This window comes from Erythrolamprus reginae, chromosome 7 (genome assembly GCF_031021105.1).
Source record: "Erythrolamprus reginae isolate rEryReg1 chromosome 7, rEryReg1.hap1, whole genome shotgun sequence".
In the NCBI taxonomy this organism is placed as follows: domain Eukaryota; kingdom Metazoa; phylum Chordata; class Lepidosauria; order Squamata; family Dipsadidae; genus Erythrolamprus; species Erythrolamprus reginae.
This window is the reverse complement of record NC_091956.1, coordinates 76,264,315-76,290,434: the sequence shown is the minus strand read 5'-3', so window position 1 is coordinate 76,290,434 and position 26,120 is coordinate 76,264,315. Positions and strand designations below refer to the sequence as shown.

Genomic DNA, 26,120 nt, shown 5'->3' with positions numbered 1-26,120 from the left:
CTTTCTATAAATTAGTCCATTTGAGATACTTTGGTTCAGAAACCGTTGCCCTATGAGGCACCATTTTTGCCCAATTGAAGGCTACAGGAGAGGTTTAGCAGCATATAGATGGGAGTTTTTGGAATCTGCCCTCAAGAATTGCTGTGTGGACGGTATTAAAGCTTGCTCAGTTTTAGTGCTCCCTGGAATTTAAAGACAGTTTTGTGATACAGCTATCTTATTAGCATAAATAAAATATGGTCCCTTTTTTATAAATACAGTGGTACCTCATGATACGAACCCTTCGCCATACGAACAACCCGAGATACGAACCTGGGGTTCGGATATTTTTTGCCTCTTCTTACGAACGTTTTCCGTCTTACGAACCCGCCCCCCGCTGCCCGGCTGGCACTTTTTGAAACAGCCGGGGGGCTTCTCAGCGTCCTCCTGAACCCGAACGCCAAACCCGAACTTCCGGGTTCGGCGTTCGGGAGGCCGCCGAGAAGCCCCCCGGCTGTATCAAAAGGTGACAGCCGGGCGGCGGGGCTTCTTGACGGCCTCCCGAACGCCGAACCCGGAAGTTCGGGTTTGGCGTTCGGGTTCAGGAGGACGCTGAGAAGCCCCCCGGCTGTTTCAAAAAGCGCCAGCCGGGCGGCAGGGCTTCTTGGCGGCCTCCCGAACCTGAACTTTTGCCGAACTTCCGGGTTCGGCATTGGGAGAATGCTGAGAAGCGCCTGGCTGTTTCAACTGAAACAGCCGGGCGTCGTCATTTTTTTCCGGGTTTTTTTTCGTTGCACGGATTAATTCATTTTATATTGTTTCCTATGGGAAACAATGTTTTGTCTTACGAACTTTTCGCCTTACGAACCTCTCCTGGTAACCAATTAGGTTCGTAAGACGAGGTATTACTGTATTTCCACTTGTACTTGTCTAAGAATAAGTTCGTCAAGTGATAGTTTACGTTGGATGAAATAAATATCATAAATATCATCTAAAATTGTTCCCTCCAAGTTAGTATCAAGTTCTTTGCAACTTTCTGGTTGGGGTGGATTTGGATCCCGATTTCTGTTTCATCTCTACAGTAACTATTGAATATTCAGTCAACCAAAACTACTTGTTTCTGAATTCTTTCTTTGAGCAATACTTACAGAGCAGAAATTCCCAATGCAGAGACTGAGCTATATAATCAACAGCCATTCAACTTAAGAGTCATGAAATATACAACAAAATGTCTGATGAAACATAATAGGGAGACAAGCAGGAGGATTGTCACACGCTAGAAATTTGAACGGGAACTTAACCGTCTGTCTGAAAAAGGACAATAATTGTTTTATAGAGCTGTGTCATGTGTTGAGAGATTACAGCAATAGCACTTAGAAACAGGGCCTCCACCCTCCCTGTGGTTTCCCCAATCGGCACACATTATTTGCTTTTACATTGATTCCTGTGGGAAAAATTGCTGCTTCTTCAAACTTTTCTACTTAAGAACCTGGTACTATAGAGTACAAATCCCTGGGAATCCAAATCCTTCTTAGCGGGCTCTTTGGGGCGGGGGGGAAGCAGCGGGAGCAACTTGCAACCTTCCCTATAGACTTTGCTTATGAGAAGCTGGCAAGGAAGGTTATAAATGATGATTACATGACCATTGCAAATGTTGTAAGTGAAGGCTGGTTACCAAGTGCCTGAATTATGATCCTGTGGCTGAGAAGGTTGCAAGAGTTGGAACTTTGAGGACTATACCGCAGTCAGGCGGTAGGGAAAGCAAGTAGGATGCTTGGCTGCATAGCTAGAGGTATAACAAGCAGGAAGAGGGAGATTGTGATCCCGCTGTATAGAGCGCTGGTGAGACCCCATTTGGAATAGTGTGTTCAGTTCTGGAGACCTCACCTACAAAAAGATATTGATAAAATTGAACGGGTCCAAAGACGGGTGGAAGATTTTAAGCATAAAACGTATCAGGAAAGACTTAATGAACTCAATCTGTATAGTCTGGAGGACAGAAGGAAAAGGGGGGACATGATTGAAACATTTAAATATATTAAAGGGTTAAAAAAGGTCCAGGAGGGAAGTGTTTTTAATAGGAAAGTGAACACAAGAACAAGGGGACACAACCTGAAGTTAGTTGGGGGAAAGATCAAAAGCAACATGAGAAAATATTATTTTACTGAAAGAGTAGTAGATCCTTGGAACAAACTTCCAGCAGACGTGGTAGATAAATCCACAGTAACTGAATTTAAACATGCCTGGGATAAACATATATCCATCCTAAGATAAAACACAGAAAATAGTATAAGGGCAGACTAGATGGACCATGAGGTCTTTTTCTGCCGTCAGACTTGTATGTTTCTATGTTTCTCCTTCAAGTGCCATCATGACTTTGAAAGAGTGGTCCTTAATCAAGGACTACCTGTAGACGTTGTTTAGAATGGCTCCTTAAAAATTAGACTATTATTTGTTTCTCTAATAGTTTATCGAGAAATATTCCATGCAAGTAGCACATGCATAATTTTAAGAATGTCTGTAGAGATTCTCAAGTCATCCAGGTCATGGTTGTCCCAAAGGTGTTTTTTCAGGAGCCAACTGGACTTCCTTGTTTTTTCTTTGGAGACTTTTCACTTCTCATCCAAAAAGCTTCTTCAGCTCTGATAGGATAGTGAGGACTAGAAGGATTTATAACCTTGCAGACAGCTGATCATTTGCATCCTCTTAGAGGGTTGTTGAAGCACTTGGAGATTTATCTGTGTCCCCTGAGGGACTAAAAGAATGCAAATGACAGCTATCTGTAAGGTTATAAATCCTTCTAGTCCCCGATATCCTGTCAGAGCTGAAGAAGCTTTTTGGATGAGAAGGGCAATGTCCACTTCCCTGGGAGGGAAATTACTGACCCCCTCAGAGAGGGTCCGCAACTTGGGCGTCCTCCTCGATCCACAGCTAACATTACAAAACCATTTTTCAGCTGTGGCGAGGGGGACATTTGCCCAGGTTCGCCTGGTGCACCAGTTGTGGCCCTATTTGGACCGGGAGTCCCTGCTCACAGTCACTCATGCCCTCATCACTTCGAGGCTTGACTACTGTAACGCTCTCTACATGGGCCTACCTTTGAAGAGTGTTCGGAAACTACAGATCGTGCAGAATGCAGCTGCAAGAGCAATAATGGGCTTCCCTATGCCCATGTTACACCAACACTCCGCAGTCTGCACTGGTTGCCGATCAGTTTCCGGTCACAATTCAAAGTGTTGGTTATGACCTATAAAGCCCTTCATGGCATCGGGACAGAATATCTCCGGGACCGCCTTCTGCCGCACGAATCCCAGTGACCAGTTAGGTCCCACAGAGTTGGCCTTCTCCGGGTCCTGTCGACTAAACAATGTCATCTGGCGGGACCCAGGGGAAGAGCCTTCTCTGTGGCGGCCCCGACCCTCTGGAACCAGCTCCCCCCGGAGATTAGAACTGTCCCCACCCTCCTTGTCTTTCATAAACTTCTTAAAACCCACCTCTGCCGCCAGGCATGGGGGGACTGAGACTACTCCCCCGGGCCTATACATTTTATGAATGGTATGTTTGAGTGTACAGTATGTTTTCTTTTTAATAAGGGTTTTTTAAATGATAATTATTAGATTTGTCATATATTGTCTATTATTGTTGTGAGCCGCCCCGAGTTGAATGAATGAATGAATGAATAAATAAATAAATAAATAAATTTTATGAATGGTTACGCAGAAAAGAGTTTCTTGCAGGTTTCCCTTGTGGAAATGTGAAGTGGATGGATCATGCTGGTCTCTTGTTGATCTTTTGTTGTCCTTAAGATATCAAGTGCTGATTCTGGGTTTTATTCTGCAAACTCAACTGCAATGCTTTTAAGTGGAGCAGAAACAAGACTTGGCAGAAAAAGTAAATAATACTGCAAAATGTTGGGAGAAAAGAGCCATATAATTTCATCAGCCCTTGGTTTGTTTGTTTGTTTGTTTGTTTTTATTTTTATTTATTTTTATTCATGCATGCATGCATACATACATACATGCATGCATACATACATACATACATACATACATACATACATATATACATACATACTTCTATGCTGCCCAATCCTGAAGGACTCAGGGCAACTCTGGGTGGGTGTATTTATTTGTTTTTATTTATTTTATTTATTCATTTGTCCAATACACAAATACATAGGAAGAAAAATAGACATGTGGTAATATATATAAGGGTAAAAGTGAACGTAGAGGAGAGGATATATGAAAGGAAGAGAATATATAAGGTAGGTGAAAGAAAGGAAAGACAATTGGACAGGGGACGAAAGGCACACCAGTGCACTTATGTACGCCCCTTACTGGCCTCTTAGGAACCTGGAGAGGTCAATCGTGGAGAGTCTAAGGGAGAAGTGTTGGGGGTTAGGGGTTGACACAATTGAGTCCGGTAATGAGTTCCACGCTTCGATAACTCGATTGTTGAAATCATATTTTTTACAGTCAAGTTTGGAGCGGTTAATATTAAGTTTGAATCTGTTGCGTGCTCTTGTGTTGTTGCGGTTGAAGCTGAAGTAGTCATTGACCAGTAGGATGTTGCAGCATATGATCTTGTGGGCAATACTCAAATCGTGTTTTAGGCGCCCTAGTTCTAGGCTTTCTAGGCCCAGGATTGTTAGTCTATTTTCGTAGGATATTCTGTTTCGGCTTCCAGAGAGCCTCCGGGGGGTGGGGGTATTTTTACCCTCTCCTGGCTCCAGAAAAGCCTGGAGAGGGCAAAACACGAGCCTACTAGGCCCACCAGAAGTTGGGAAACAGGACATTTCCAGCTTCCAGAGGCCTCCGGTGGGGGAGGGGAGCTGTTTTCGCCCTCTCCAGGTATTGAATTATGGGTGTGGGCTCTTGGGCATAAGCACGCCCGCACTCTTTCGGCACCCTAGGGAAAAAAGGTTCACAATCACTGCCCTTCAGAATGAGGATGGAAATTTAAACAAAATTGCATGGGTCATAAGCTTGGAATGAATTGAACCTCCATTGTCATTGTAGTTGTGTTTGCTGCACAGGAAGAGTTTTACTTCTAATCACAAAGAGCCAACCTCTAACTAACTAAGCATTTTGCAAAAAAAAAAAAAAGCATGTTAAGTTTGCTAGGTGAGCAACTCTGTCACACCCAACCTTAATTCTATGCCAAACATCTAAAGTTTGCTTATTGATTTACCCCCAGCATATTTCATCTGGTCTATACTCTGCAACCAATAACTAGCGTTCTACATTTCATGTTGAGATTATTAGCACAAGCCTTTTATGACTTAGGAAATGAAAACAACCGGAGCATTACAACTTTAATTAAATTTTTATAGCCAACCGACTTACCTTCAGTATTGCAAACTCAATACCTTGTATAAACCAACCACTTCGATCTCGTAGGTACAGCACAAATACAAGGTTATATCAACAATAAATTTATCAGCAGAATAGAGATAAATAAATAAATAAATAAATAAATTTGCACCTTTTAACACTTGTCTTTGCTGTGCTTCTATACTTTTTTTTTAATCTGTGGACCATCCACTCTCTTTTTTGAAGGTACATCACCTTCTTTTACTCAGCTGCTAGCTGCAGAGCTTTCAAAAGACACATCTCTCCCTATCTCCTCTCACATCTGTTTCAAGGTTGCAACTTCATTAGCAACGCTGTTCTGCTGACTCAGGGGAACAGGCTCACATGCAAAGGAAAGAAGGCAACACAGGTGTCTGCATTTTTCTAAGCAGCCTGCTCTTCATCATTGGCTATCTTTTCAAGCTAAGAAAGCCCCATGTATCCAGTTTAGAGAGATTATTTTGGAATCCGTCATTAACATTTATGTTTTAATTTTCATAAATAATTACATACTCTTAAGCAGACATGATTATACCACTGCTGCTCACCCCCTCATTTCATTTCACTTATGAACAAATTAAAAAGAGCAGTCCTATTCAATCATCATCCCACTTAACCTGCTATGTTAACCATGTTTCATTATTAAGGAAATGATTACTAAGTGATTTGATTTTACATGTAATTACATAGCACCCCCCCCCCCAAAGGCTAGTAATTTAAGAAAGCAATGCAATAGCCTGGTTAGCTTTCAAAAGTCTGCATTGTCAATGTACATACATAAAAAGTTACCTTAATAACTTTGTTGTGGTTAGCTCTGGCCCAGCTCCTGCCCCAAGGAATGTGCAGGTGGATGTGGGGGAAACATCCACATGCCGCAGGCCTGTTTTGCTCCCAATGGAATCTGCCGATGAAACCTCCTCTGACCAAGGAAGCGTGAGTGACAGGGAAGAGGGGAGTTTGGCAGACAGCCCAGGAGGAGATCAATCGTCTGTATCATTCTTGGATTCTGAACAAGAATTAATGACACATCCACTCATGCGTAGAGTGATGCATAGGAGACAACGACTGAAGGATTATTACAAGAGAAAATGAGGCCACCTGTGGTTGGGTGGGGCTGCTGTAATTAGTGCTACAGATAAAAGTGCAACCTGGTGTTTTAGCCTCATGGTAGTTTATCTGATTCATTGTTTCGTCAAGATCGTGGTTTTTGTGCTGTTCAAGATTGTGTGTGGACTCTCTGGACTTTAGAATTGGACTCAATTTCCCAGTTATTTGGTGAGCAATGGGATTGCATTTAACCTGTGCTGTGTGTGTACCAGAAAATCCCTTTGACACTTAAAAAGGGAGCTGTTTCTGTTTTTCTGTTTATAAAAACTTTTGGGTTTTCCTTTTATCGTGTGGTGTGTGTCTTCCTGGACTAATTACCCTGTAATTACAGGCGGTTGAAACATGCCGGCAGAACAAACTCAAACTATCAACAGCATTGAAAAATGGTTTTGTCAATTTTCATTTATCATCAGACTCAATTTTTAAGATTAAATGCTGTAAACGCGTGCCTAGCTTCATCCTCCTAATAAGGAAAAAAAATATCTTCAGCTAGTTAAATGAAACTAGCAAGGAATCTAATAACAAAATTAAATCCTGGTGTCATTACACAGTCTCTTAGATTTCTAATAGCATTTATTCGCATTAAAGGACTCAGCTATACAGGACTTTGCAGTGTACAGATTCCATGGGTAAAAAGATCCTATCAAAATATATATCTATATTTTATCACCATCCACTTTCCTACCTGCAGCAATTGCCAGTCCCTGAATGTTTTGAATAAATATGAATGGAATAAGCAGCACAATTTGGCAAAAGGTGCAAAAGGTAGATTAGTTTTCCAAGCGGTTGTCAAAGATAATAACAAACAGCTAAAATAACTTGGGGATTTCTGCTTCCACAAGCCATATTCAGATTCCCAATGTGACACATACTAGCAGATGAAAAATGACTGCTTACTGTTTTGTTCAAAACGAATGAGGGAACATTGCTGAATGCATGCGCCACAGCAAACATAAATTAGCAGGCAATAAATAAAAGAATATTAAAACTATGCTGTGTATGAAGGAAGAAATATCACATTACAAATCACAATGCCTAAATTAAATATCTAATTTTGTAAAGAGGTTTTCAACGGTTCATGGTTGAAATACACAAGATATAGAAGAGCCCTTCACTCTTCCACTTGAAACAGAATATCCTACGAAAATAGACTAACAATCCTGGGCCTAGAAAGCCTAGAACTACGGCGCCTAAAACACGATTCGAGTATTGCCCACAAGATCATATGCTGCAACGTCCTACCGGTCAATGACTACTTCAGCTTCAACCGCAATAACACAAGAGCACGCAACGGATTCAAACTTAATACGAACCGCTCCAAACTTGACTGTAAAAAATATGATTTCAACAATCGAGTTATCGAAGCGTGGAACTCATTGCCGGACTCAATTGTGTCAACCCCTAACCCCCAACACTTCTCCCTTAGACTCTCCACGATTGACCTCTCCAGGTTCCTAAGAGGCCAGTAAGGGGCGTACATAAGTGCACTGGTGTGCCTTTCGTCCCCTGTCCAATTGTCTTTCCTTTCTTTCACCTATCTTATATATTCTCTTCCTTTCATATATCCTCTCCTCTAAGTTCACTTTTCCCCTTATATATATTACCACATGCCTATTTTTCTTTCTATGTATTTGTGTATTGGACAAATGAATAAATAAAATAAATAAAAATAAATAAATACACCCACCCAGAGTCTATGTGAGAGCTAAAAATCTGCTGGCCGGCACACACATACATGTTTGAGCTAAGCTCGGGCAATGGCTCACATGCCAGCAGATATGGCTCCAAGTTCCACCTATGGCACCCATGCCATAGGTTCGCCATCATTGCTGTAGGGGATTGGCAGACCTGGGGTCTGGGATTATGATCTGATGAAATTACCAGAGAAATGAGAGACTTAATTTATAGATAAGAGTAGTAATTGTTTTAAAAAAAGGATTTTCAAGAAGTACAAAGGAGTGTAAATCTCGCTGCGGCAAAAGGTGGAATAGAGGTACCTTTCAAGATTGCTATGAAGATTAACTGTGGGGAGGAGATTCTGATTGCCTGGCAAATTTAACTTTTTTTGTAATCCATAAACAGGTATTCCCATTTTTCTTTCTATCTTTATCCAGTTGTTCCTTCCCTTTTCATTAACTTTTTTCTCTATCTTGCACCTGCCTGCCTTAGTATGCAAAGAAAGAGGGATCTAGGACAACTTGCTGTGGACAATCCATTTTGTCTGCCGTGCTACTCCCTGGTCCTCCTTGCCATTCGGTTCTCTAGCGAGCTCCCTTCTCTAGCAAGCCTCTAGATCAGGGGTCCCCAAACTTTTTACACAGGGGGCCAGTTCACTGTCCCTCGGACTGTTGGAGGGCCGGACTATAAAAAAAACCTAAGAACAAATCCCTATGCACACTGCACATACCTTATTTAAAGTAAAAAACAAAATGGGAACAAATACAATATTTAAAATAAAGAAGAAGTAATAAGTAATTAATAATTAAGTAATAAAGTAATTTATACTTCTTTATTAACAAGTAAATTTAAACTTAAATCAACAAACTCCATTTCTCCTTCCCTCCCTCCCTCCTTCGTCTCCACTTCTCTCTTCCCTCTTCCTTTTCTCTCATTTGTTTCATTTTCCTCTCCTTCTTTCCCTCCATCATTTTCTCATTTTTCTCTTTCTCTCTCTCTCTCTCTTTTTCCATCTCTCTCTCTTCCTTTCACTTTCCCTCTCTATCTCTCCCTCTTTCTCTTTCTTTTTTTCTCTGTCCCCCTATCTCTTTCTCTCTCTCTTCTCTCTTTCTCTCACTCACTCTCTTTCTAACTCCCTCTTTGTATCTCTCACACTTTCTCTCTCTCCCCCTCTCTCTATTTCTCCCTTTCTCTCTCTCCTCTTCATTTCTCTCTCCCTCTCTATTTCTCCCTCTTTCTCTCTCTTATTATATCGGTCGGTAAAATCTCGTGTGCTGCCACGGGCCGGTTAAAAGACCTCAGCGGGCCGTAGTTTGGGGACCACTGCTCTAGATAGAGGGATAGAGGGTTAGATGATTGATAGATGGATAGAGGGATGACGTTTTATAGGTGATTATAGGTGGTCCTCAAGTGAGGACAAATAAAAGGAAATATTTCTTTACGTAGAGGGTCGTTGGTTTATGGAATTCACTTCCAGAAGACGTTGTGACAGCTGTCAGCCTAGGTAGCTTCAAGGCAGGATTAGACAGATCCATGGATGCCAAGTGTATCAGTGGTTATTGAAATGGATGTCCATGTGCCGCCTCTATGTTGGTTGACGCAGGCAGGATTCCCTTGAGTACCATTTGTTGAGGGTCAAGGGAAAGAGAGGGTCTTGCCTTCTCTTTCTGCTCAAGATCCCCATGTGCAATTGGTGGGCCACTGTGTGACACAGAATGCTGGACTCGATGGGCTTTGGCCCGATTCAGCATGGCTCTTCTTATGTTCTTATGCTCATACGTTGTGGCAGACATTAAATAGATCACCACATGGCCACACCTGATTTTACCTTTTATTTGGTGGTTGTGGTTTACACTTAAACAGTGTGGTTGTTAAACGAACTTGTTTTCTTCAATGGAGCTTTTTTCCAGAAACTGGAAGGAAAGGTCAGAACCACAAAATGCTGAAAATTGCTATCAAATGACCACGGCCATAAATGAGTCAGTTGCCAAGTCCCCAGTCCCATGACTGCTGGAGATACAGCCTTTGGACCTTCAAAACTGGGTTGTAAGTAGCTCTGGGCAGGTCTGTTATAAGTTTGAACTGTTGCTAAGTGAAGATTTCCTGTATCTGATTTGACACGGTAGAATAATGGAGAAAAATCGGTTCGGACCTAAAGCACATTTTGTCATTGCTTTCATCATCACAGTTTGTACTGACCTTAAATCACCTTTTATTGGTAAATAAGATCTGAAAAAAATTGACTCTATTAATCTAATGCCATACTTTGCGCATCACTTCCTAGAATGCTTTCTTTTATATCACTTTTCAGAAGTCTTTGGAATTTAATGGGTTAATGTGGCACCAGAAGTTTGGCTTTCACGAGATTTGTAGCATGGCTGACTATCACAACAATACAATAACCACCTTTCTTTAATGCACGGGTGTCAAACTCACAGTATCACGTGGACGTATCGCGACATTTCCCCCCTCCTGAAGCTGGGGTGGGCGTGGCCTGCGCGTGTGACTTATCCGGTTCGTGGGCCGCCAGTTTGGCGACTCTGCTAATGAAATCCAGCTATAAAATAGGAATCCTCCATAGAAATCTGGTTTTTTGAACCATACAGTGGATTCCATGGGAGAAAACCAAATACAGTGATACCTCGTCTTACAAACGCCTCGTCATACAAACTTTTCGAGATACAAACCTGGGGTTTAAGATTTTTTTGCCTCTTCTTACAAACTATTTTCACCTTACAAACCCACCGCTGCCGCTGGGATGCTCCACCTCCGGACTTCCGTTGCCAGTGAAGCACCCGTATTTGCATTGCTGGGATTCCCCTGAGGCTCCCCTCCAAGGGAAACCCCATCTCTGGACTTCCGTGTTTTTGTGATGCTGCAGGGGAATCCCAGCAGCGCAAAAACAGGCGCTTTGCTGGCAACGGAAGTCCGGAGGTGGGGTTTCCCATGGAGGGGAGCCTCAGAGGAATCCCAGCAGCGCAAAAACGGGCGCTTCGGCTGGCAAAAGGGGTGAATTTTGGGCTTGCACGCATTAATCGTTTTTCCATTGATTCCTATGGGAAACATTGTTTCATCTTACAAACTTTTCACCTTAAGAACCTCATCCCGGAACCAATTAAGTTTGTAAGACAAGGTATCACTGTAACTGGGAAGGTATTCGGTTAAACGCATTCATATCTGAATCAAAAATTATTTTTTTTTGCCAGATGCTGTGGGTGAGAGGAACTGGAAATTTGAGGCACCACAGAAGAGCCCTCTATAGCACGCTAGTGCCACCTGATGGTATGGTTTCTAACTAATTGCTACCTTCATATCAAATATCCCAATAGTACCACTTTCAAGGTGCGTATCCCCACATATTCCTATTTTATGTTAGGCAGTTTGAATCCTGCAGAGTTTATGTTGGCTCTGAAATATTCACTGCTTTCTGGAATAACATGAGAAGCTTATAACTTTTTATATCAAGGTATGAGTATCCGTTGATTAAAATGAATAGTTTATGCTGCTTTAATTGGAGGTTTGGAAGCTTGCATTATAAAAATTAATACCGCCTTGAGACTAATAGTTTAATGCCTGGCAGGTTCTGCCTCCTTTAAACCCTAGGTCTGTTTAGACTTCATTATACCCTAGCATGAAGTCCTAACTGAAGTCTACGGAGAGGGGCGGCATACAAATCTAATAAATAATAATAATAATAATAATAATAATAACAACAACAACAACTCCAACATAAATTCTAGCTAGGGTAAAATTCAATTTACTTTCCATCCACAGACATCTCTTTCCTGCAAGCACTGGGTATTTAGCTTGAATGTTCATGTTCCATATCCTTGTAAATTAGATTTATTTACATACATGTACTTCCAGAATAATATCATTACTTGCACCCATGTCCATACCATACGCCAACACTTAGCCAAAAGAAAGGCAAGATAAAAGTTAGATTTGTTTAGTATTTAGATGGAAGACTACCAGAGGGTATGATAGACCAGGAAGTTGAAAAATTATTGTGGAAGAAAGCACTAGAAAAACATTTCCATATTGTTGCCAAGAAAACTTCATCATATAATCAGCAGAGACTGAGCTCAGTTTGAGTCTTTAAATTATTGAATGACTGAAGAGCTCATAGATAATTTATCAATGGCACAAAGTTATATATGCTGAATTCCATAATTTCCCCAAAATATACATCAACTCTTGACTACTGTTTTAAAAACAACACCAAAGCCTTATACAGGAGTATGTATGCAAGAGTATGCCCTATACATATACATCTTTTCCTTTCTTTTTAATCTTTGCAGAAGTAACTATTCATTATAAATATGGTCTGCCCGTCATAACACTTACATTGCCGTCAAGAAAAGAACGTTGCCAGTTTACTATCAAGCCAATGCTAACAACTCTGGACACCTTCTTACAGGACATAAAGAGAGAAGATAATGCAATTGAAAAGGTAGAAGTCTTCACAACAGGTACTAATGCTGATATCACTTTGAAAATCAAGGTTGTTCCAACTTTTTCCAGGTATTACAAAATCTAGGAGACCTTATGAATGATTAAAATCTGCCAAGGTTACATCCTGGCAGGGGACCCATTAAAATGTATCTGACTCAACCCTCACTGTTGCTGCATTTTTCCCTTCACTTTCTTTCCATTTTTCATCCTTTGACTAGCTCACCACTAGGGGAAAAAAGGGGGTGCATGAAATAAATGGGAGCTCTGAATAAGACAGTGGAATGAAATCTACAGGTGGCAAAAAAAAAACCTCGGCCGAAACATGGCCTCCAGGAAGGACGTCTTCGTGACATCAAAGCTCCGCCCATGGAATTCCCTATTGGGATTCTCCACCTCCGTTTCAGCCTCCAGATCGGCCGAAAATGCCACTGCCGATTGCAAAAACGGCACTCCACCGGGCGCCGCCGCCCAGCTGTAACCTTCTGAAACAGCTGGGCGCTTCTCGGCGGCCTCCGGAACCCGAACCCGAACTTTTGCTGAACTTCCGGGTTTGGCGTTCGGGAGAATGCCGAGAAGCCCCCCAGCTGTTTCAGAAGGTGACAACTGGGCGGCAGCGCTTCTCGGCGGCCTCCCGAACCCGAAAAGTTCAGGTTCGGGAGAACGCCGAGAAGCCCCCGGATGTTTTAAAAGGTGACAGCCGGGTGGCGGCGCCTAACAGAGCGCCATTTTGCAATCCCCCCCCCGGTTGCACGCATTAATCGCTTTTACATTGTTTCCTATGGGAAACATTGTTTCGTGTTACGAACTTTTCGCCTTACGAACCTCCTTCCGGAACCAATTAGGTTCGTAAGACGAGGTATTACTGTAATAGTAATTTATCCTGAAGAAATTACAGAATTTGTATGCAGTTATTATTGATGTAACTTTGTTTCATTTTTCTTTTGTGATTAAATGAAGACAAATGCTTACTCTTAAAAAAAAGTAAAAATACTTTATGACCCGACATATTTAGTTTTTATCTCTTTTCAAATAGATCCCCTCAAGTTTCATCCATTGTAGAGTGGGTAGAATAGATTAACTAAAAACCAGGTACAGTGTTCCCTCGATTTTCCAGATTCAAACTTCACGAAAAGTCTATACCATGGTTTTTCAAAAATATTAATTAAAAAATACTTTGCGTTTTTCCCCCTATACCACGGTTTTTCCCACCCTATGATGTCATATGTCATCGCCAAACTTTCGTCTGCCTTTAATAAATATATTTTTAATAAACTTTAATAAATAAACATATTAATAAACTTTAATAAATAAACATGGTAAGTAATAATCTGAATGGTTGCTAAGGGAATGGAAAATTGCAATTTAGGGGTTTAAAGTGTTAAGGGAAGGCTTGGGATACTGTTCATAGCCAAAAATAGTGTAGTTACTTCCGCATCTGTACTTTGCGGAAATTCGACTTTCGCGTGCAGTCTCGGAACGCATCCCCCGCGAAAAGTGAGGGAACACTGTATACGATTTCAGTCTTCAAGATCCCAACTCAGGGGTGAAATGCTACCAGTTAGGACCGGTTTTCCCAAACCGGTAGTAAAAAAAAAACGCTTGGAAAAAAAACCCTGCCAGTGATCAGCAATGTAGCACATGATCATTGGCACTTAAAAAAACAACAACTTTTAAAACATTTTTAACTACCGGTTCTCCAGATGCTTTGAAAAGTTTTTTTAAAAAAAGTTCCAATAATCATGAGTCACACAGCTGATTGTCGGCACTTTAAAAAAAAAACTTTTAAAGCATTTTTTTACTACTGATCCTCCGGAACCAAAAGTTAAAAATGCTTTAAAAGGTTAAAAAAAAAAGAGCAGAAAATCCAAAAGTGCACGCATGCATACTTGGCGTATGCGCGGGCAGTGAACCGGTGGTGACCACAGAAGCTTTCACCATTGTCCCAGATGTCTAATTCCGGGAAGAATATGCTCATACACGTTTGCACATTTGCAGGTACAAATGGTAAAGAGAACAGTTTTCAAACCAATACCGGTAGCCTTCAACTTACAATCACAACTGGGATAGGAAAATTTGTTAAGTACAGTAGTACCTCCAGCTACGAGTTTAATTCGTTCCAGAACGGAGCTCGTATGTTGAACAACTCGTATCTGGAACAAATGGCTTTAGACTTTGTTTTTCCCCGCGGAGATAACCAGAAGCAAGGATTCTTGCGCCACCTAGTGGACGCTCGGCTCGTATTTATTTATTTATTTATTATTTAGATTTGTATGCTGCCCCTCTCCGCGAACTCGGGGCGGCTCACAACAAAAATATAAACAATCGTACAAATCCAAATAGATTCAATAAATTTAAGTATTTAAAATAGTTTTAAAAAGAACCCCACTATATTAACAAGCACACACACAAACATACCATACATAAATTGTACGTGGCCGGGGGAGGTGTTTCAGTTCCCCCATGCCTGACGACAAAGGTGGGTTTTAAGAACTTTACGGAAGGCAGGGAGAGTAGGGGCAGTTCTAATCTCCGGGGGGAGTTGGTTCCAGAGAGCCGGGGCCGCCACAGAGAAGGCTCTTCCCCTGGGGCCCGCCAACCGACATTGTTTAGTTGACGGGACCCGGAGAAGGCCCACTCTGTGGGACCTAATTGGTCGCTGGGATTCGTGCGGCAGAAGGCGGTCTCGGAGATATTCTGGTCCGATGCCATGAAGGGCTTTAAAGGTCATAACCAACACTTTGAATTGTGACCGGAAATTGATCGGCAGCCAATGCAGACTGCGGAGTGATGATGAAACATGGGCATACCTAGGTAAGCCCATGACTGCTCTCGCAGCTGCATTCTGCACGATCTGAAGTTTCCGAACACTTTTCAAAGGTAGCCCCATGTAGAGAACGTTACAGTAGTCGAGCCTCGAGGTGATGAGGGCATGAGTGACTGTGAGCAATGAGTCCCGGTCCAGATAGGGCCGCAACTGGTGCACCAGGCGAACCTGGGCAAACGCCCCCCTCGCCACAGCTGAAAGATGGTTCTCTAATGTGAGCTGTGGATCGAGGAGGATGCCCAAGTTGCGGACCCTCTCTGAGGGGGTCAATAATTCCCCCCCCCCAGGGTAATGGACGGACAGATGGAATTGTCCTTGGGAGGCAAAACCCACAGCCACTCCGTCTTATCCGGGTTGAGCTTGAGTCTGTTGACACCCATCCAGGCCCCAACAGCCTCCAGGCACCGGCACATCACTTCCACCGCTTCGTTGACTGGGTATCCCGAATTTGAGCTCGGGTCTGGAACAGAAATTTCGCTCCCCTCGTGGCTCGTAACTTGGAATGCTCGCATGTGGAGCACCTCGTATCTAGAGGTACTACTGTAGTGCAATTATCAGTGTTTTGACCCTAACCACAGGCCAAAAAGCCTCAAAAACGCCCCCCCCCCAAAAAGCCACTGGAAAAGTGCCAAAATGGCCAAAACTGGGGTACGCAGAGGGCAAAAACTATTGTTTGTAGTTTTCTAAATTTCGGTGCATTTTACAGTCCAGAAAATACAGTAACCTTTTATTACTTTGACTGAAATACCTTTTGTCTCTTGCAGATGGCAGCAGGATTTCAAATTCGGTGTCGATGGAAGTTCTGCTAATGAATGATTTTAAACTCATTATCAATAATGCAGAATATAGTGTACGTCCACCACTGAAAGGTACATAACTTCGTGACCACCCTGAAATGGAATCTTTTAATGATTATCAGACTATTTGGAATTAAAAATCCAGCGAAAGCCAAGAACCTGCTCAGAAATTAATTCCCCTTTGTTTATTGTGACTTCACTTGAAAGAGAAGTTGTGTAGGCTACGCAGGGAGAAAGTTCCCTGCAGATTTTCTCGGCATCTGGGTGCTTATAAGTAAACTAAACTAAACAATGTCGTTTGGCGGGACCCAGGGGAAGAGCCTTCTCTGTGGTGGCCCCGGCCCTCTGGAACCAACTCCCCCCAGAGATTAGAATAGCCCCCACCCTTCTTGCCTTTCGTAAGCTTCTTAAAACCCACCTCTGTCGTCAGGCATGGGGGAACTAAGATATTCTTTCCCCCTAGGCTTCTACAATTTATGTATGGTATGTTTGTATGTATGATTGGTTTTAAAATAAGGGTTTTTAGCTGTCTTAGTATTGGACTGTCGCATGTTGTTTTTACCACTGTTGTTAGCCGCCCCGAGTCTGCGGAGAGGGGCGGCATACAAATCCAATAAATAAAAATAATAAATAAATAAATTGTAATGACACAAGCTTCACTCTTCTTTCAGATAAAGTGAGCAGAGAGCATGCCACAGAGATAGATGACATCAAGTCAACAGTCCATAAGTTATTTGTAGCCCTTCACTTAGAAGAGCACCAGACAAGGAAAGAGAAAGAGCTAATGCAAAAAATGGAACTTCTGAAGGAGGAACTGCTCCCTCTAGAAGAGGTTTGGAAAATTCTTCATAAATTCAGCCTTGCGAAAATTGATAATCAAGTTAGAAACATAGAAGATTGACGGCAGAAAAAGATGCTCATGGTCCATCTAGTCTGCCCTTATATTATTCCCTATATTTTATCTTAGGATGGATATATGTTCATCCCAGGCATGTTTAAATTCAGTTACTGTGGATTTACCGACCGCGTCTGCTGGAAGTTTGTTCCAAGCATCTACTACTCTTTCAGTAAAATAATGTTTTCTCACGCTGCTTCTGATCTTTCCCCCAACTAACCTTAGATTGTGGCGCCCTGGTTCTTGTGTTCACTTTCCTGTTAAAAACACTTCCCTCCTGAACCTTATTTAACCCTTTAACATATTTAAATGTTCCAATCATGTCCCCGCTTTCCCTTCTGTCTTCCAGACTATATACAGATTGAGTTCATTAAGTCTTTCCTGATACGTTTTGTGCTTAAGACCTTCCACCATTTTTGTAGCCCGTCTTTGGACCCGTTCAATTTTGAACAGATTCAAAAGTTAAATTTTGAATCTGTTCCGTTTCATGAAAACCTAAATAAGAATATTGATTATTGGTAGTTCCTTCTATTCAAGACATAGCATATAAATGATGCTTGGGCAGGATCTGTAGTATTGTCTGGGATGCTACTTGTCTTCTTTACATCCTGTTTTCCTTGTCACCTTCTGGGAAGAGGCTTTGTGGTATCCCAAGCAGAATATCTAGATTCAGTCACAGTACTGTTCTATGTAGTGTCAACCTTGTGAATTCTCAAGCTTCCTCTTTCCAATATGTATTCAAAAGGTACAGTAATTAATATATATGTGTATATATGTGTCTGTTCTGTCGGGCTCTCTGGTAGACTCCTCCCAAAAATTCACAGGTACAAATTTCAGACACACACACGTTTGAAAATTCAAAACAATGTTCTTTATAATGAAAATTCACTTAAACCAAGCCCTCTATTGCTATAGCAAAGAGCCTTCGTCTCCAAACAAACTGGTAATTTATACAAGTCCCTTATCAGTTTTGTGATACTTAGCTTGCAGCTGTGAGGCAATTCACAGTCCTTCTTCTTTCACAAAGTGAAACACCCTTTGCCCTGGTTTAGTTTCAAAGCGGGGGAAAATCAGCACACAAAAAGTCAAAGTCAGTAAAGCAGTCACGAAACACAAGGATCAGATAATCCTCCACAATGGCCAAACCCACAGGCTGCTATTTATAGCAGCCTCACTAATAGCCACAGCCCCACCCAACCACAGGTGGCCTCATTTTCTTTGATAATAATCTCTCAGTTGTTGCTGCCTATGCATCGCTCTCTGCATGCGTGGCTGTATCATTAACTCTTGTTCCGAATCCAAGGAGGAGCTAGATAATTGATCTCCTTCTGAGCTGTCTGCCCCACTCTCCTCCTCCCTGTCACTCATGTCTTCTTGGTCAGAGGAGCCTTCATCAGCAGATTCCACTGGGGGCAAAACAGGCCTGCAGCATGTGGATGTCTTCCCCACATCCACAGTCCTTGGGGCAGGAGCTGGGCCAGAGTTAACCACAACAGTATATAGCATGGGTTATATATGGGTATGGGTAGACATATACTTTCTTTTGAAAGCAGACAATAGTTTCATTTTTGATGTGTGCCAGTGTGCCCACAGTAAAAAAATAATGTTTATCTCTTTTCTAATAGCTGCATTTTTCTAAATGAGATCTGCAAGAGAATATCATGATTCGAAAACAGTGCTCAGAAGTGTATCCACCAGTGTCTAGAAAAACAAAAAGTTGCGTCCCAGCAGGCCATATTTTGAAGTGTCTTCCTTGAAAGTAATAGCTGTAGAATTGAATTTATATTGAAGCTTTATGCTTAAGAAGCTATTAGAATGTATTTGGATGAACTCCAAATTCCAGTTGGGAATATCAGTTTGAATACAGCAGTTCTAAATACAGTGATACCTCGTCTTACAAACGCCTTGTCATACAAACTTTTCAAGATACAAACCCGGGGTTTAAGATTTTTTTTGCCTCTTCTTACAAACTATTTTCACCTTACAAACCCACCGCCACCTCTGGGATGCCCCGCCTCTGGACTTCCTTTGCCAGAGAAGCACCCATTTTTGCACTGCTGGGATTCCCCTAAGGCTCCCCTCCATGGGAAATCCCACCTCCGGACTTCTGTGTTTTTGTGATGCTGCAGGGAAATCCCAGCAGGGGAATCCCAGCAGCGCAAAAATGGGCGCTTCTCTGGCAATGGAAGTCTGGAGGTGGGGTTTCCCAGCGAGGGGAGCCTCAGTGAAATTGCAGCGTCGCAAAAACACAGAGGTCCAGAGGTGGGGTTTCGAGGACTTCGGTGTTTTTGCAATGCTGTGATTTCACTGATGCTCCCCTCGCTGGGAAACCCCACCTCCGGACTTCCGTTGCCAGCAAAGTGCTCGTTTTTGCGGTGCTGGGATTCTCCTGCAGCATTGCAGAAACACAGAAGTCTGGAGGTGGGGTTTCCCATGGAGGGGAGCCTCAGGGGAATCCCAGCAACACAAAAACAGGCGCTTCAGCTGTCAAAGGGGGTGAATTTTGGGCTTGCACGCATTAATCGCTTTTCCATTGATTCCTATGGGAAACATTGTTTAGTCTTACAAACTTTTCACCTTAAGAACCTCGTCCCGGAACCAATTAAGTTTGTAAGACAAGGATTTCACTGTACAACATTTGACAGGAGCATAATTGAACACTGTGGAATGTAACATAGCTTTTATTTTTCCCAGATGAAGGCTAGAATTGCAGCAGATATTGATGGAAAGACCTCTCGCCTTCTATGGATTGGTTTAGCCTTAATGTCTACTCAAGGTGGAGCCCTGGCTTGGCTCACCTGGTGGGTCTACTCATGGGACATTATGGAACCTGTTACTTACTTTATCACTTACGGAAGTGCCATGGCATTCTATGCGTACTTTGTACTTACTAAGCAGGTAAGGAGCTTGTTAAGGTGATACTAACAAAAATCAGTTACGACTGCCTGAAATTTGAAACATACATGCACGCATAAGGCTTTGACGTATATGGTAAGGATCCTTAACTTTTTCTTTGAGAGCTTAGTTGTAGCATAATTTGTTTCAAAAGTTCTGCAAATTGTTCAGAGAGTTCAGTTGATCAGTAAAGACATCAATGCTTCAGGTTCTCCAAACCTGAAAAATTCACAATGTAGCATCTACTACTATGTAGCATCTACTTAAAGTAATTCAGTTTATGTGTATTGTGAGTACTATGCAGGAAGGACTATCTTAGTCCCTTCTGTTCTTCTTTTTAATTAGCAGCCTTTTTCATAATACAAAGACATATCGGCCCTTATTCAATATCTGGAGAAACTAATGCTTTAAAGAAACAATTCAATGCTTTAAAGAAACAATTCAAAGTGTTGGTTATGACCTATAAAGCCCTTCATGGCATCCGACCAAAATATCTCCGAGACCGCCTTCTGCTGCACGAATGCCAGCGACCAATTAGGTCCCACAGAGTGGGCCTTCTCCGGGTCCCGTCAACTAAACAATGTCGTTTGGCGGGCCCCAGGGGAAGAGCCTTCTCTGTGGCGGCCCTGACTCTCTGGAACCAGCTCCCCCCCAGAGATTAGAACTGCCCCCAGCCTCCTTGCCTTTCATAAACTCCTCAAAATCCACCTTTGCTGTCAGGCATGGGGGAACTGAGATATCTCCCCTGGGCCTATACAATTTATGTATGGTATGATTGAACGTATGTCTGCTTGATAATGGGGTTTTAAAAAATATTTTAAATTGTAAATTATTAGATTTGTTATGAACTGTTTTATTGTGTTGTGAGCCGCCCCGAGTCTACGGAGAGGGGCGGCATACAAATCAAATAAATAAATTAATAATAATAATAATAATAATAATAATAATAATAATAATAATAATAATAATAATAATAGGCTGGATCCAAGAAAGGCCCTGGGATCCTATCATGTAAAAATTGCTGGAAGAATTGTGTGGCAATCATGTGAGACTATGCCAGCCTTACCATATAGATCAGATAGGAAACACAACCAGGTAAATTAATTCTGCTTTATTAAAAAGCAATATTAATAGAATCTTGCAAACATACATACATGCATAAGGCTTTAACGTGTATGCTAAGGATCCTTAACTTTTTCTTTGAGAGCTTAGTTGTAGCATAATTTGTTTCAAAAGTTGTGCAAATTGTTCAGAGAGTTCAGTTTATCAGTAAAGACATCAAATCTGAAAGTAAAATTTCCTGGCTCCTTTACAGCCTAATGAACTAGGGAAAGTGTCTTCTGAGCCACTTGTAATTCCCATTATAAAGCTGAGGGCTCTGCTCTCTCTTATCTGATCATTCCCAGGCAGCTTTCCTTTGCCCTGTCTCCCAAGGTCCTTCCCACATTGCCATTACATATTGCCATATCCTGAAAACAATGTTTTCTAATATTATTCAAGATACGTTAATTATAAATAAGTATTCTACAGAGACCTGATCATGCAAATCAATCCTTCATAAATCCTCAGAAACCCTCTCTAAAATTTTGAGCTATTAGTATTTGAGATATTGTTGAAGGTGGCACCCCACAAAATAACGTTTGTTACAAACCACTTTGTATAACCAAGCTTATAGCCTCCTTGAGCGCAATTAGAATTTGATTTATTATGTGTCATGATTAAAACCTGGTTTAATGAAATATATAAATCCACTGTGTTTCATTTTAAATCAAAGTCAGCTTGAAAGAGTTTCCATTCTGCAGACTTCCACGTGTGAGCCAGGGGAGATTTTCTGGGTGGTTGGTTGATATTCAGAGTTATTAAATGAAAAAAAAAATCTCCTTGTCATTTTAAGGACTATATTTACCCAGATGCTCGAGACCGGCAATTTCTTCACTATTTTCACCAGAAAGCTAAAAGCCAGAGCTTCAATATGGTTCTATATAACAAGCTAAAAGAGGACCTGGAAGAGGTAATTAATTGCATACATCTGTCTGATTTATATGACCTTCCCTCCCAACTCAGGACTGTTTACTACAACAATAGGACAGTACATTTATTATTAGAGTTGAAAGGGACCTTACAGGTCATCAAGTTCAACCCCCTGCCTGAGCAGGAAATCCTACATCACCCCAGCCAAATGGCAGCCCAATCGCCTCTTGAAAGTGTCCAAAGTTGGGGAGTCCACAACCTCCACTGGCAGGCCGTTCCACTGGTTGATCGATCTCACTGTCAGGAAATTCTTATCTCCAGGTTGAATCTTTCCTTGGTCAGTTTCCAACCGTTGTTCTTCGTCCAGCCCTCTGGTGCCCTGGAAAACAGTGTGTCCCCCTCCTCTCTGTGGCAACCCCTCAAGTACCTGTATACAGCTATCATGTCCCCCCTAGCCCTTCTTTGTACTAGCTATCCATGCCCAGTTCCAGCAACCTTTCCTCGTATGACCTGGTCTCTAGTCCCTTTATCATTTTAGTTGCTCTTTTCTGCACCCTCTCTAGAGTCTCTATATCTTTTTTGAAGTGTGGTGACCAGAACTGGATGCAATACTCCAGGTGCGGTCTGACCAGGGCCTTATAGAGTGGTATTATTACCTCTCTGGTCTTGGAGTGTATCCCCCTGTTTATGCAGCTTAGGATATTGGATGCATAAGAAAGCAGGGAAAAGAGCTTCAGTATGTCTTGAAAATCAATTTTTTGCAACCACCACTGGCAGTTTTACTCCCTTTTCTTATGTACGGAAAGTAGTTCAATATTAACTTCTGAAAAGTAAAGTTTTAAATGCATGTACACAGTCCTCCGCGAAAGGAATCGTGTTACCTTGTGGGAATTCTTCCAGTTCCATCTGCTATAGCAGCTGCAATTAGTGCATTAGGGATGAAAATTTGAAATCTTATAGATTATCTGCTTTGCTGCCTGCAAAAGCTAATAAATAAGCTTTAGTAGATTGTAAACTGAACCTGACAATTTACTCAGATCTTCCAGTTGATGAAGGATGACTTGGAGAGTATCCAGTTACAACGTATGTTCACAAAAATCACACTCACTAAACCCAAAAATGGTAATCTAGCCAAAGTGTTACGTCTGTCTTGAACAGACTAACTCAGCTGCTAATAACAGCAGTCAAGGTACCTTTTTCAGGCAGAGAAAATACTATGCCATGCTACATAGCACACTTACCCTGTGTCAGGACCTGTCAAACAACTGTATATTTAATGCAAAATGATTACATAGAAACATAGAAGACTGATGGCAGAAAAAAAACCCATGGTCCATCTAGTCTGCCCTTATACTATTTCCTGTATTTTATCTTACAATGGATATATGTTTATCCCAGGCATATTTAAATTCATTTACTGTGGATTTATCTACCACGTCTGCTGGAAGTTTGTTCCAAGGATCTACTACTCTTTCAGTAAAATAATATTTTCCCACGTTGCTTTTGATCTTTCCCCCAACTAACTTCAGATTGTGTCCCCTTGTTCTTGTGTTCACTTTCCTATTAAAAACACTTCCCTCCTGAACCTTATTTAACCCTTCAACATATTTAAATGTTTCGATCATGTCCCCCCTTTTCCTTCTGTCCTCCAGACTATACAGATTGAGTTCATTGTCTTTCCTGATACGTTTTAAGCTTAAGACCTTCCACCATTCTTGTAGCCCGTCTTTGGACCCGTTCAATTTTTTCAATATCTTTTTGTAGGTGAGGTCTCCAGAACTGAACACAGTACTCCAAATGTGGTCTCACCAGCGCTCTACATAAGGGGATCACAATCTCCCTCTTCCTGCTTGTTATACCTCTAGCTATGCAGCCAAGCATCCTACTTGCTTTTCCTACTGCCCGACCACACTGCTCACCCATTTTGAGACTATCAGAAATGCACATGTTCTCTTGCTCCCTCAGCACATTCATTCAGTGTATATAATTTTGTATAATAGTTTCTTTTCTATTACTTTTTCTTTACATTTTAAGTATTTTGAAACACACTGCAAAATTATGGTCTAGCTCAGAGGCCTTCAAACTTGGCAACTTTAAAGACTTGTGGGCTTCAATTCCAAGAATCTCCAGCCATAACTTTAAGTCCATAAGTCTTAAAGTTGCCAAGTCTTCAAACTTGTAATCAATTGTAGGGTGTCCTGGTTAACAAAATACATAATTGAATAATGTGGATTTTGATAAAAACTATTTACAACTATTTAAACTCGTCACTTTTTCCCCTTTTACACTATCAGGGGAAGAATCCTTGAAACGACTGAGGAATCCTTTACAGTTGTAATCAATCACAAATGTTGAATTGGATTTGCAAAATTAAATTAAATAGGCAACATGATTATAGACTACCTCTGAAGGAGATAGACCAGGGGTCTTCAAACTTGGCAACTTTAAGACTTATGGACTTCAACTCCCAGAATCCTCCAGCCAACATAGCTAGGAATTGAAAACAGGTCTTTAAAGTTGCCAAGTTTGAAGACCCCTGGTCTATCTCCTTCAGAGGTAGTCTATAATCATGTTGCATATTTAATTTAATTTTGCAAATCCAATTCAACATTTGTGATTGATTACAATTCAATTAATTATTTCCTTTAGTGCAGAATAGTTTATTGGATATGTATTCTGGCTAGGTTGGTCTAGCATCCATAGATATAAAATAAAATGTATAGAAAAGTTTATTTCAGAATGTCATGCTGTCTGCTAGCTAAATCAGTTTCCTAATTTTAAAAGCTAACTGTAATTCCCTCAACAGTGTCAGACTTTCTACTAAATCTACACTTCTATTCTACTAGTTTTTCTCATCATTCCTATCACCCATTTCCTCCCATGTTGACTGTATGACTGTAACTTGTTGCTTATATCCTAAGATTTTTATTAATATTGCTTCTTCATTGCTTATTTGACCCCTATGACAATCATTAAGTGTCGTACCACATGATTCTTGACAAATGTATACATTTTATTTTATGTACGCTGAGAGCATATGCACCAAGACAAATTCCTTGTGTGTCCAATCACACTTGGCCAATAAAATTCTATTCTATTCTATTCTATTCTAATTGAGTCCCACTTAAAATAAGAGATGTAAATTCAAGTTACTAGGGTGTCCTGGTTAACAAAATACATAATTGAATAATGTAGATTTTGATAAAAACTATTTACAACTATATTTAAACTCATCACTTTTTCCCCTTTTACATTATCAGGTGGAAGAATCCTTGAAACGACTGAGGAATCCTTTACAATTACAGCTTCCAGTGCGAGAAATTAATGACAAACATTAATTTTACCTTTCAGCTTGTTGAGTTCTTTCCAAAAAAAATCACAAACTGGACATTTTGACTTACTATATTAAAGCTGAATGTACAAAACTTTACAAAAAAACCAACAACAACCCAAATCATACTTTTTGTATATATCAATTCTCCACAATATTCAAGTTTAGAAAGAATAATCATCTTAATTTTGGATGGCCCATCCATTCTTAATTAAACAAAACAATGTTTTTAAAGGATGGCTTTATTATTAGAATCCTGTATTTGAGTGTAATTTTCATAATGAGCTAAATAAAAAAGATACAAGTTTTGGATGTCTTCTTTGTGTTCTGTTTAGGATGTTTGTTTATTTATTTATTTATTTATTTCATTTTTATGCCGCCCTTCTCCTTAGACTCAGGACGGCTTACAACATGTTAGCAATAGCACTTTTTAACTGTTCCTTTCACACTTGCACAAAATATCTCACTGCTGTACTGAGTTACATACCGTGTTTCCCCGAAAGTAAGACAGTGTCTTACTTTCTTTTTACCCCCAAAAGCCCCACTACGTCTTACTTTCGGGGTATGTCTTACATTGGAAAAAAATTGAAAGGGTCGCGTTCCCGAAGGCATCTCCCCAGAGTCCAGAAGGGCAGCCGCGGGACAGGAGCCTCGTGAGCCCTTTTCCAAGTTCAACCTCAGGGCTCCAAGCGGCGTGCACGCGTGGAGCCACAGACGCGTGTCGGGGAAGCGTGTGTCTGGAGGGGAGGAGCCGCTCTGTGCAGTTGGGCAGCCCCACCTGCCTGCTGGAAAGGAGGCGGGCGAAGGAGGGCGCAGCTCCGGCCGCTCGCCTCGGAGC

The 26,120-nt window shown here is 41.3% G+C and overlaps 1 protein-coding gene across 4 annotated transcripts in view; it reads left to right on the top strand.

The window, feature by feature from the left end:
• The window catches only part of MCUB (mitochondrial calcium uniporter dominant negative subunit beta), a 47,416-nt gene extending 21,826 nt beyond the window's left edge, over positions 1-25,590 (top strand). The window contains exons 2-9 of one of the 4 annotated variants that reach the window (XM_070757913.1): positions 10,014-10,160; positions 11,321-11,396; positions 12,416-12,586; positions 16,158-16,262; positions 16,862-17,022; positions 19,780-19,983; positions 21,875-21,991; positions 25,212-25,590. In XM_070757913.1, the coding sequence (XP_070614014.1) occupies positions 11,321-11,396; positions 12,416-12,586; positions 16,158-16,262; positions 16,862-17,022; positions 19,780-19,983; positions 21,875-21,991; positions 25,212-25,289 (912 nt within the window). In that variant the 5' untranslated portion in view covers positions 10,014-10,160 and the 3' untranslated portion in view covers positions 25,290-25,590. Of the gene's footprint in view, positions 1-10,013; positions 10,161-11,320; positions 11,457-12,415; positions 12,587-16,157; positions 16,263-16,861; positions 17,023-19,779; positions 19,984-21,874; positions 21,992-25,211 lie in introns of all 4 variants that reach the window. The other 3 variants (XM_070757916.1, XM_070757912.1, XM_070757914.1) reach the window with 3 other exon arrangements.
• Positions 25,591-26,120: the final 530 nt, after the last annotated feature.